Source organism: Microplitis mediator, chromosome 6 (assembly GCF_029852145.1).
Source record: "Microplitis mediator isolate UGA2020A chromosome 6, iyMicMedi2.1, whole genome shotgun sequence".
Lineage (NCBI taxonomy): Eukaryota > Metazoa > Arthropoda > Insecta > Hymenoptera > Braconidae > Microplitis > Microplitis mediator.
Window position 1 is genome coordinate 1,403,459 of NC_079974.1, and position 13,622 is coordinate 1,417,080.

General features: G+C 28.0%; 1 protein-coding gene across 1 annotated transcript; it reads right to left on the bottom strand.

Annotated features, from left to right (window-relative positions):
- Positions 1-612: 612 nt before the first annotated feature.
- On the bottom strand, positions 613-8,028 carry LOC130669473 (homeobox protein DLX-4-like). The gene is made up of 3 exons (XM_057472409.1): positions 7,663-8,028; positions 5,118-5,263; positions 613-3,003 (listed from the first exon to the last, which is right to left on the bottom strand). The coding sequence occupies exons 1-3, from the start codon at positions 7,859-7,861 to the stop codon at positions 2,440-2,442; spliced, it is 909 nt and encodes a 302-aa protein (XP_057328392.1). The 5' UTR covers positions 7,862-8,028; the 3' UTR covers positions 613-2,439.
- Between the last annotated feature and the right edge of the window lie 5,594 nt (positions 8,029-13,622).

The window sequence follows — 13,622 nt, forward strand, 5'->3', positions numbered from 1 at the left end:
CCGTGGGCTCTTCGGAAAAAAAAAAAAAAATTTAGAAATTTTTTGGCTCGCGGTATTTCTCATGTTTGCGCAATAATCGGAGCTTTTAAAAAATTTTGAAAAAAGTACACCTAAACTAGAGATTTAAAGCTATAAAATGCTTTTTTTAAATTTTAGATACGATTTTTTCTCACCAAGTTACAGCCTTCCAAAAATCACTAAAAAATTTACAAAATTTTTCTGCTCCTTTAATTTTTTGCATTAGTGTATATAAATTTGCTTACTTTCTGAAATGGTAAGGATGAACATTACTGACTTTTTTTTTCTACTAAAAAGTTACCTCTAAATTGAGCGAAAATTAACCGTCAATATTTCATTCCAATTTTTGCTGTCAAATTCCCTGCACATTCGGGCAGAAAATTTCAGGCAATTTCAATGTCAAATTACTGTCAATTTTAATATAATTATTTATATTCTAAATTATACTATAATACAATAAATATTATATTATCTGATATAATTTCAGAGTATAAGTTTTTTTCACCCGGGATATTATAAAAATTATAAAAAATTAACTAATAATTGATGATTGAATAAAAAAAACACATAATTAAAAAGTCATAACAATTTTTAATAAAATTATTAATACATGAGTTATTTATATAAAAACAGGATGTATAAAATTTGAATAAATAAATATTATCACTAATTTTTACCTAGATTTTATTGTTACATAATATATATTCTATTCGATATATAGCCGGGAAAAAATAGTATATTACACAACTAGGCCGATTCGAAGCGGAGATCAACAAACATGTGATCTGAGGCTTTCTAATTTACTTCCCGAGTGTATACTATTTTTTTTCTCGACGGAGGCGGAAAGCAGCAACTTCGTTTCGCACCGCAGAACGAAAGTTGTCGCTTTCCACCCGGAGGTGAGGAAAAAATTTATCTAAAATTTTGTATATAAGTGCTCAGATAATATTTATAAACATTCAATAAATTAGCGTGATATATAAATAGCTTGTAATTTCTTATACTAAATTTTAATATGACAGTTGCAATAACTTGAATCATTAGGAATGCTCAACATCTCCTTACAATTAATTTAAAAAGAAAAATAATTTAGAACGATATTTACAATAATAGCGAGATAATAAATTATTAATATTGCAATACTTATGACAAATATTTCGTATTTTCCCTCCCAACAATATGAGTTTTTAGATCCAATAATACTTCATGTGACTAGAACTAATTTTTAAAAGAATTAAAAAATGTGAATACACTTTAAAGCCAAGTTTGTTACAAACGTATAATTTTAACATATGTTAAATGTGTTCGACTTTTAAGACCATAAGTAAAGCTATAGTTTTTTATAGTTTATAATATTTAAAGAGTATATTGCAAATGTGCTAATGCACTCTAAAACCAAGTGTTTTACAAGTGTATTATTTTAACACATATTAAATGTGTCCTATGTTTAAGGCCATAAACAAAACTATAGTTTTTTGTAGTCACTTAAAACACGTTTCACGGTGTGTTAAATATCTATAGATTCACTGATAGAAAATTTATATTGACTCAAGAAATATTTTCTTGAGCCAAGAATTTATTTCTGAAGAAAATCAGTTGTCTTGCTTCAAGAAATTCTTGTCTTGATTTAGATTTTCTTGGCTCTATAGATTTTGTATCTTCGATGGATAACTCTCGTGTCTTGACCCGAAACTATATTATCTTCAATCGATACTATCGAATTCTTCAAGCAAGACCACTTGTCTTCAACTAAAAATGTCGTATTATTATTTTAAGAACTTTAAATTTTTGGTTCAAGTAATAATTCCTTGATAGAAGATGTTTTTTAAGTAATGAAAAAAAAAATTTTTTTTTAAAATAAATTTCTACTTTAACATATCTGAAGTAAATGAATGTAGTCCTAAAAAATCACTTTAAAACTTTTTACTTTTAAAATAAAAAAAAAAAGTTTTTTTTCAAGCTGAGTAAATTGATATCTTGATTTTAAAATCGCGCCATTTTCGAAACGAGTCGGTAATGTCTTAAACCCACATTTTGCCTATCTCAATCCAAGAGTAAGAAATTCTTGAACGAAATATGTCAGAATTTTGTTTCAAAACAAAAAAGACTTCATCGAAAAATCAAATTCTCAAACAAAGAATTTTTTTTCTCTATCCGAGAATTTCAATTTTTTGGTTCAAGGACTTATTTCTTGAATTAAAACAATTAAAAATTTTGAAACAAGAACCACATTTTGAAAAAAAAGTTTTTCTTGAATCAAGATAGTTTTTCTATCAGTGTTTCTTATGGCGTTTCAATGTTATTTGGCAAGTGTGTTAATTTTGACTGCATATTTGGTTTTAGAGTGTATTAACTACACACTTAGACTTGGAGTGCATAATTGATAAATTGTTTTCATAACTTAATTGTCAGGCGAAAGGCTTAAAAATAAAATTTCGTATTATCGTCGCTTGAATCAAATGATGGTTCAGATTTTATGGAAGAATTACAACTTTGTTCTGAATTCTGTCTTTCTCTGGTTGTGTATAAGTTAAAGTCACTAGCAGTGATTTCATTAGTAGTATAGTAGTTAACATAGTCGTAATTTGCGTATTTATCATCAGGTTGTGAATAATATCCATAATTATTGTGGATATTATTAATTGCATTGGAGGTGGGGTAATGGTAATAATCACTATTATATACTTTGGTGTCAGAGTTATCATAATCATAGCTCTCATTTGAATAATAACTATCGTATGTTTTGCTGTTCAACTCAACATTTTGTGGTAGATGATGATGATGATGACGATGTACAGTTGAACCATATCCAGCCGATCCATTTGTTCCTCTAAATTTTACATCTTCTTCGGCGATCAACGGATTTATTATTTTTTTTATGTCTTTTTCATCGTAACATGAGTTGTTTTTTCCGTTGTTGCCGTCTCCGCCTTTCTTGCATGGTCTTCTGTCTTTCATCCGACGATTTTGAAACCATACTTTTACCTGTAAAAAAATTATTAACTTAGAAACTTTCAAATATCACATCTATGTGAAGTTTTATAATAATTAATAGTTAATATTTTGTTGCGAATTACGGTTTTCCGAACATACATTCTATATTAGGCTTAAAGAATCACGTAAGAAATTTAATTTTTTTATGTAGCAAATTTTTGAAGCATAACTTTTTATTCATTTATTTATACATCAAATCGAAAATTCTATACATTGAGAAAAAAAAATACTTTTATCAAGAACATTTACTTGAGACAAAATCATATATTTTTGATAATTTTCAAGAATATATAATTTTGTCTCAAGAATTCGTAGAATTGAAGGAAATAATTTTTATTTAATTCAACTAAAGCTATTCTTTTGTTTACTCATAGTATAATATCAAATTCATATAACAACAAAAATAAATTTGATGTTTTTTTCTCAAGAAATTGATAACACCGGCACACAAAAAAAAATAAGTTCTCTGTACTTTTGACGGGACCGATTTATTCCCATGTATTTTGACCCGCTGAATCCGAATCCGAAGTCCGTTTAACCCGTACACCCTCAGATTTTTAGAAAACTTTAAAAAGCCTCAAAAATACACAAAAATCGACCGTTTTTTAAATTTATAAATTTTTTTAAGCCTAACTAAGCATGATTTTTATGTATTTCGGTCCTCCACATACTAACCTGAAGTTTATTTAAAACATTAGCCATTTAAAGTTTGAGTAAATTACAAAAAACCCCAAAAAATTGCAAAAAAGCAAAAAAATTCTTAGTATTGTAATGAAAAAAATTTTATAGGGCTAAATAAATAATTATTTTCATGTATGTTTAACTGTCACTTATAATTCTCGAACATCCATGGCTCAGACATTTCTAAAATTTTAAATAAATGGCAAAAATTCCCAAAAAATCGAAAAAAATAAAATTTGGTATAACAAAAATCATTTTTTAAATCGAAATAAATAAAAGAAATCATATTGTTCGATCTGTGATATATATATAAAAAATATTTTGGCCTAATACATAAAAAAATTTTAATATGCTTCAAAAAATTTTTTTCATCACAACACTAAGAATTTTTTTGCTTTTTTGCAATTTTTTGGGGTTTTTTGGAATTTACTCAAACTTTAAATGGCTAATGTTTCAAATAAACTTCAGGTTAGTATGTGGAGGACCGAAATACATAAAAATCATGCTTAGTTAGGCTTAAAAAAATTTATAAATTTAAAAAACGATCGATTTTAGTGTATTTTTGAGGTTTTTTAAAGTTTTCTAAAAATCTGAGGGTGTACGGGTTAAACGGACCTCGGATTCGGATTCAGCGGGTCAAAATACATGGGAATAAATCGGTCCCGTCAAAAGTACAGAGAACTTATTTTTTTTGTGTGCCGGTGTAATTAATAATAATGAAATAAATATTTTGAACGGATTTCTTGAACCAAGAAATTCTTGTTTGGAAAATAGCTTTTTTTTTCTCAGTGTATTTTTGAATTGAAATTAATTATTGCACAGAGAAATTATTCTCGTTTGAAAATATATGGTGTCATAGTAAAGCCGCACCATGTTGGCCACGTGACAAAAATTGAAATATACTCATGAAAAAATTATTACGACTATACTAAAATTTCTAATAATTACAGTAATTTGTGATTTAATCGCTGTCTATTTTACTATGACCATAGTAATTTTTGCATGTGTTTATTTTAATTTTCGCCACGTGGCCAACACGTTGTGGCTTTACTAGGAAACTATAGCATTTCGAACGAGAATAATTTATTTTCTGTGCGAGATTTTATCAGTATTTACAACGATCCTGAAGATAGCAGACAATTACCCATTCTTTGATTCTATTCAATATATCAATTAGAAAAAAAAAAAAAAAAAAAAATATGCACGTGTAAAGGAATATAAAAATTATAAGTGCCATTTATTAAAAATTTTTTTTTTAATTTATTAGACGCCGGCTAACTTAAGTATCATATATTTGCACACCTCCAATATAAACAATTTTTTTTTTTTTGATAATAGATAATTTGTGAATTAAGACATAATTATAACACATGTTATGTAGATTTCGCGAATAATCAAAAACAAAAATAGAAAAATTCTCTTACCTGTCTTTCACTGAGTCCTAATTTTTTTGCAGTGATAATTCTTTTTGGACGATTTAGAAATTTGTCCGCCACAAATAATTTCTCCAGACAAAGAAGTTGCTTGTCGGTAAATGCAGTTCGCAGTTTTCTTTTTGAGATACTACTATCTATATAATAAAATAAAAATATTGTAATATTTATTCACTCAACTAATACTAAATGTTTGTAAAGTTATTGTTATAAGTTGCAACGAAAGAACAATAAAAAATATTTAAAATATTTTCTACACGGAAAGAAATGTATGGTACTTATCGCCATACTATTATTATAGTATTGCAGCCAGTACCATAAGTATGGCGTTATCTACTATACTGTATAGTACAAAAATCTTTGCGTAGTTTACATGTCTGTATAGCGGGATAGACAATATCAGTATGGGCTTGAGTCCCATACTACATCGAAGAAACGGCAATGCCACTAGGCTGCGTCACAATAGATCTTTGTGGAGTAGTCAATACACTATCGGATTACCATCAATACTGTGTAAATGTAGTTGCTAATTTTTCTATATAATCTTCATTAATGTCAATAATGCTGTACATTAATCAAATGAAAAAAGAAATCATAATCAAATTAATTTGAAAAAGAAATGAATACTTATTTTCTTATTTATCTTTTAAATTTTACACAAACTACTGCCTCATAATTTAAAAACTAATTTTTATAAAAAATATATTTTTATTATTTAAAGCGATCAATATATTTCAGAACATTTTTATGATATTTTAATTTCCACTGAATCCCATCGAGAATTTTTAATTGGCATGAATTGATTTCAATCGAGAATTAAAAAAAACATAATTTATACTGAAAATAGTTAATATTAATAATGACATAGATTTATCATCAATATTATGTTCTTATATATTTCTCTACTTATAAATATTGGGTTTATTCTTATAATATTTATAGATAATATATTTAAAGCTATAACCAAACATAACCTATGTTTTGACTTCAATAAACTTTGGTACTACTACAATATAAGCATACGTAATTTTACAATAATGAATAGGTTTATCTGCCAGAAGCATTCCCGCATGAAAATAACATATATTTTGATTATATATAAAAAAATATACCGTAAATATATAATTTTATAAAACGGCAAAAATGTATGTATAATAAAATATAATATTTATATAAATTCAAAGTTATACTTTGATTTATAATTTAAATTATAAAAAAATATATACATATTTTCACAATATGTAATATAATTATAAAATATAATTTTTAACTTATAAAATTCATTATAAATTTACATATATTGGAATGATATATAATAGAATATATTTTTTTATATATTAAATATTATATTGTTAAATATATTTTTTTATATAATTGACGTTGGAGAATCTCAAGATATTGAATTGTATATTGTACTATATAATACATTATATATCTAAAAATAAAATATGAAAAATAAAGACTTTCAGTTTGACGATGATTGTGAGTATCAATGAGAATATATTTTATTCGAGTAAATTAAGTATGTAGATCGAACTTGAAAGGAAGTTTGTAGAGAGAGTCGTTATGACTATAAATTTTCATTTATATGATTAATTTTTAATATAAAAAAATAATTACTCAAAATAAAATAAGTTTTAGAGGATACCGAAAGAGCATTCATGGAACTGAAAATTTTTCGAAGCACAAAAGTGTCATGTATATCTTTTAATATATACAAGCTTATATACGAGCATTATATATTATATTATACTGTTAATAATATAATTTGAATTATAAAATCATAATATATATAAACCTAAAAATTGATACTATATAATGACATATATTTTTTTTATATAATCTAATATTATATGGAGTTTTTATAATGATAATATATGCCAAAATATAAAATTATATATTATATTGATATACTTTTAAAATGTAAAATTTTATATTGAAAACGGCAAAAAAGTAGTTATTTTTAAATATATAATTATTTATATTCTAAATTATACTATAATATAATAAATATTATACTATCTGATATAATTTCAGAGTATAAGTTTTTTTCATGCGGGTTGTGAATACCACCAAGCAGCATGGGCCTGACGCCCATACTGGCATGGACTCATACGCCATGATTATTGTGAATATTACCATTCCCGTATGGTCAAATCATCTATACATACAATTTTTAAACGAATGAAAAAATCCTTGCTACCATACAGTATGGTGGAATCGACCATACAGCATAGTGGTATCCGCGAAAAATTTCTTTCCGTGTAAAAAGCTTTTCATACTTTTTTTTTTATATCATACTGTAATAATAACACTTGAACTATATTAAATTAATCGAAACTATAGTCCACCGTAATAGGATTTCGAGAAATTAGTATATAATAAACGGATATAAACAATAAATTAAATTTTGATAACTAATTTACACAGTTCAAGAAAAAATAAATTGAAAAATTAGCGTGATTATCAGCAATTTAAAAAAATAAATTCAAAGAAAAATCTAAAAAATAATTTGCATTTATAAATGTTTCCTTACCTTGTGTTTCAACTTCATCTTTCTCCACTTTCACAATATTTTCCAAGGGGTGTTCAGAAAACTGGACTTCATCGGAAATGGAGGATGGAAAAGAAATTGATTCTTCTGATCGTATACTTTCTGGTGAAGATGCGTAAGTTGGAAAATCCGATGATGGAAGATAGTCCTTCAATAGCGATTTAATATCAGAAATAGACATTTTAACTTGGTTATTTATTAAATTGTTAAATTTAATAAAATATCGGAAGTTTAAACTGTAATAAGTTAGAACTTAGATGGCGAGGTTAACTAATGGAAGCCACAGAGGTAACTGAGGTCGGAAGCCTCCAGGTATGCCAATTTATAGGAGTACCCAGCCTGTGGGCACACTGAATTTCTGTATTCTATTCTGTATGTTCAAAATTGTCTACTCATCCCCTCTCTACCTCGAATATCCGGTCGGCTCCCAAGTAAAATTTTCACACTTACAATAATGTACAGACAGCAAAAATATATTTAGATATGAAGACATTAAGGATCCCAGGATTTAAAATCTGGCGCCGACGTCTAGACAGTAAATCCAATGAATATACAAAGACTTCACACTTTTCAGTTGTCCGTCTTAAATAAATCGTCTTTGTGAAGAGAGTTTAAGACTTACATTCAAAGTATTACTCTATTGTTATAGAAAAAAAATTTATGACTGATGGGCTAATGTATTCTAATGAACTGAGGTGTGAGGGCCACTTAAGAAAAATATACTTTGTTTCGTTTCTAAGCTTGATACGGTATATAATGGACTTAGGGAAAAAGCGTAAAGCTATCAAGTTTGAAATATAATCGATATTTTTCAGTGCTTATCGATAGCCACATACATACATAACCTAACTTTCGGATAGCTTTACTCTCTTAAAGTGAACCAGTGAAATTCCACTGATTCAACCAGTAAAATTCACTGGTTTAACCAGTGACTAAAAGTTCACTGGTTGAACCAGTGAATTTCACTGGTTGAATCAGTGAACGACGCACTCACTGGTTTCAACCAGTGAACTAAAAATATGCAAGCGCGCGGGTACAGCAGCAATCTGTACATGAGTATATTTAAGGGTTTTATTGTGTCAATAGATAAGTAATATTTATTGATTATCTTCATGTAATATTTCAACTAACTTTTATATAACAATAATAATTATCTGACACAATTTTTACAGAGTTTAAAAACAAATAACTTTGGAGTAATTTCAATAGCTTGGAGCTAACCTCAAAAATGAATGACAATTTTAAAATTAAACAATATAAAAAGCCCATTAAACATGGAAACAAATTAAATTTTTATAAATCCTAATAAATATTATTTATTTTATTACTAAATAATTTTTAATTAAATATAATTGTTATTAAGACTCTTTTAGTTCACTTTGTTTTTAAATAAACGTTCATAATAAAATCAAATAAATCTAACCTATTTTGTTTATATTTATGTAGTACACCGGCGTATCACTGGTTCAACCAGTGAATTTCACTGATGGTTCAACCAATGAGTTTCACTGATGGTTCAACCAGTGAGTTTCACTGATGGTTCAACCAGTGAGTTTCACTGATGGTTCAACCAGTGAGTTTCACTGATGGTTCAACCAGTAAGTTTCACTGATGGTTCAACCAGTGAGCCAAGCGATAATCTTAGTCCACTGGTTGAATCAGTGAATTTCACTGGTTGAACCAGTGATCGCTCGATTCACTGATTGAACCAGTGGATTTCACTGGAGAATCAGTGAAATTTCACTGGTTCATTTTAAGAGAGTATGGCTGTAACAGGAATATTTCTGTGGCTGCAACAGGACTAAGTCCTGCTGCTGCCACAGGGCCAGGTCCTGTTGCAGCAACAGTTCATTTTTTTCCGTGTACTGTTTCAAAAAAGGATAAAGTTTTCACGATTGCTTATATAATTATCATTCATTTGAAGTTACACGTGATTCACACAAAAAAAAAACGTCGAGATAATTGAATGTTTTTGAAGTTCTCGAGATTTTTTAAAAACATTCGTGATGTAACGTCATATAGATGAAAAATGTTTTATGGATGTGTATGACAAAAAGTGTAAGAGCACTGATTATCAGTAAACTCATTTTTTTATCAGAAAGTTATTGTTTACGCATGAGTATTTTTCTAATGGCTCATTTTAGAAGTACTTGAAAAATAAAATTGCGATTGACGTCATTCGAAAGCCAAGTAGCATCGTAACTTCATACGAACATGATGTATATGTACATAGATACCGCAGTGAAGTAGTTTTACAATGAAGTCGTTCGATGCGTTACTGAAAAGTTTGACCATTAATTCGTATAATTAGAAGGACTCAACGTAAAACTTGATATTAGTTTAGAAAGAAAAATTTTAATTTTTTATTTTCCTCTAAAACCACTAGAAAAAATACTAAAAAATTAGGAAGCTTATGGTTTTCAGCCCTGTTTTAAAAAAAAATTTTTTGTTCATTCCTTCTTTGATATCTTGCAGAAACCTTAATCAAATAGTCTTAAAATTATGTCTCTTTGTTACAATACAATACACTGAAGTGAATGCGGATTGAATTAATTTTTAATTATTCACTCCCCTAGGAATGAAATTCACTCCGGGACGGAGTTTTGAAGATATTTTTAATAAAATATAACTCCACTCAATAAAATCAAAGTAAAAATTCGCGTGTTACAGTACTGATCAACCGATACGCACACACACACGCACACACATCACAGACACGCGCACACACAGACACTCGCACTCGCACACACACGCTGTTTAACAGCTTAATATAAATTAATTTAAATGTTAAAACTCCGGACCGGAGTGAATTCGGAGTGAAATAAAATCCGCATCACTCCGAAATCACTCCGCTAAAATAAAACTCCTAATTCACTCCGCATGCGGAGTGATTTTTTTTAAAACTCCGGAACTCCGAGTGGCGGAGTGAATTCGGATTTAATTTCAATCCGAATTCACTCCGGATTTTTTACAGTGTAATCTTTATTAATTTTAATGATAATCATTGTAATTGATTGAATAATTTCGGAGGTCATCTAAAAATTCGAAGCATAACCAAAATTTTTTTTTAGTACTTAAAAAAATTAATTCAAACACGAGGATCATAAAAATAGGCAAACATAATTTTGATTATAAAATTTTTAAAATGCACGTAATATTCATGAATTAATTAACTCACGGTCATCCATTTTTTTTTAATATATAAGCATCAGGACTGGTTTCGATTTTACAGAGACAAAAAATTCAAATGTTTTCAGAGAAAGGAGAATTACTAATTCGTTTGACGAATATTTTATTTCATAAATTCATTCTCTGGGCAACGGACTGTGCAGCTTGAAAATTTAGTAGTTATTTTATTTTTGAATGCTTCATAAAAGAACAATGGATTGGTGAGAGTCTAAGGTAATAAGGTGTTTCGTCGATTAAATCTTATTTACTTTGAAGCCCAAAACTAAGCGGTTGTAAAACTCAACGTCTGTCCTAAAGCTTAAGTGTGAATTCCCAGCAGCGCGCAAAATAAGGATCGGTAACAACGATTACACGTATTGACCATTGAGTGATTTATGTATTACATTTATCTTTGAGGCGCCATAGTATTTTGTCGAGTTTCCACGTCTTCAATTTCAGAAGGGTCGCTTTCGAAATATTCAACTCATTTTCTATATTACACGGAAAGAAAATTATGGAAACTGTTCCCATAATTTGGTGAAATTTTTTCCTACATTATCATAGGAATTACAACCATAAATTATGGGAGCAGTTCCTATAATTATAGGAATGTAACGTTATGGGAATGGTTCCCATACTATCATGAAAAAATTAATTTAAAGAAAAGTGTGGCAATCACTTTTACAATACACAGAAATTTGATCAAGTATAGAAACAAAAATTCAAACATTGAAAAAAAAATCCATATTTAGCAAAAATATTAAAATTTTTAACAAAACAATTTTTTTTAACAAATTTAGCGTCGAAGAAGCTTTATTTGGATCTCTCCATATTATTCGGGAAATTTTTACACTGTTTTGCAAAAAAAAAATTTTTATAATATTATTGGAGGGGTTCCCATAATATTATAGGAATAGTTTCCACACCATTATGGGAATAGTTCCCATAATATTATGGGAACGATTCCCATACCATTATGGGAATGGTCCCCATAATGATATGGGAATAGTTCCCATAATATTATGGTAATGGTTCCCATATTGGTATAGGATCTATTCCCATACCATTATGGGAACCATTCCCATACTATTATGGGAACTATTCCCATAAATTATAGGAACGATCCCTATACTAGTATAGGTACTATTCCCATACCATTATGGGAACCATTCCCATAATGCATAGCAAAAATTCCTATAATTTTCTTTCCGTGTAGCCTTATTGCCATGGCGGTAGTATTCGATAATTATTTCGTAACTTTTTTGTTGGCTACATATATTTCAAGTTATCTTTACTAATTAGTCGAAAATTTTCAAACTTTATAATATTTACATTTTTTTATCGGTTCCTATATGAATTATTATCCCTATTTTTCTTATCTACTATATAGATTTATAAAAAAAAATGCGGTGGATAAAATGGGTGAGACCCAGATGAGGTTATAACTTCAAGGATATATTTCTGATGGGTGAGACCAAGATTAGGTTAACCTCACGTATATATTTCTAATGGGAGAGACTGAGGTTTGTCTTCAGTATATTTTTTTCTTAAGATTTAAATAAATTAATTCATTTTTAAATTACTCATTATTTATTTGAACTGAAGTAGATGTACATTGTCAACATATATATATATATTGTAAACATTAATTATTATTATATTTGATAAAAGATATACTTTTCTAAAGTACAATAGCTATTTATTATGCGTTGAAAATAAGTGAATAATAGCTGTATCAAAAATAATAAACCAATTTTTTTGATATATCTTTTATTTTGTTGTTTAAATTGTTGTTTTCGATGCTGGTTTCATTGTTGCTGGTTTTGCTTGGGTTCTATAGCAAAGTAAATTGAAACTCAGGTTATTTATTAAAATAAAGAAAAATAAAAATGTTAATAAACAATTGAAGTATTTGTCTCAAATAATTAACAATTCTAACTAGAAAAAATAAAAAATACACATAAATAAATAACAGATATACTTACCGTTCATTTTAACAACTTTAGTATCCAAGTGTTCATTTCATTTAATTTTTTGATCTTGCCGATTCAGTTTTACTGTACCATGATGATAACGAGAACATCTTGAGATTTGGATTATTGATATTGTTTGTAACTGCTTTGTTTCAAGCCCAAAATTTAAAGTATATTTTTTGGATATTTTTAAATTAAAAATTTTTAACAGTTCTTGAATATAGACATAGAAATATACGATGTGAACGTCCTAAGAGTTCAGAGACGACTGATTTTCCATTATTTTTATACCAAGGAACTTACTTTCAGAATTGTCTTTAAGGTTTAATGGTTTTCTGTCTAAAACTCTATTTGAAAAAAAAAAAATATAAGTATCATATTCCTGCACATGTGGCCAATCTTTTCGGAGAAAAGCAAAAGTTTACTAAGTCGAGAATTTTAATAGTTTATTCTCATCTACAAATGAAACCTAATTTTTTCTAAGTCCCAGTTATAACTCATTTTGCCTTTTATAATAAATGAAGCCAAAATTATTTCCAAGTCCCAATTTTGAACGAATTTCGTCATCATATAATGATATTCACGTTGAGGGAAATTATGAGACTTAACCAATTAGTTAAGCTTTTGAGGCTTATTTGAGACTTATCCGACAACAATTGCCGAATGAGACCTAAATGAGTCCAAAATCCACTGTTGGGGCCAAAATCCGGAATTATTTTTCGGCTCGGGGCAAGAGCTCATATTCTAACTAATTAATAGGGGGTTTTGAGAACAAAGAATGTCTGTGTATAGATATATATA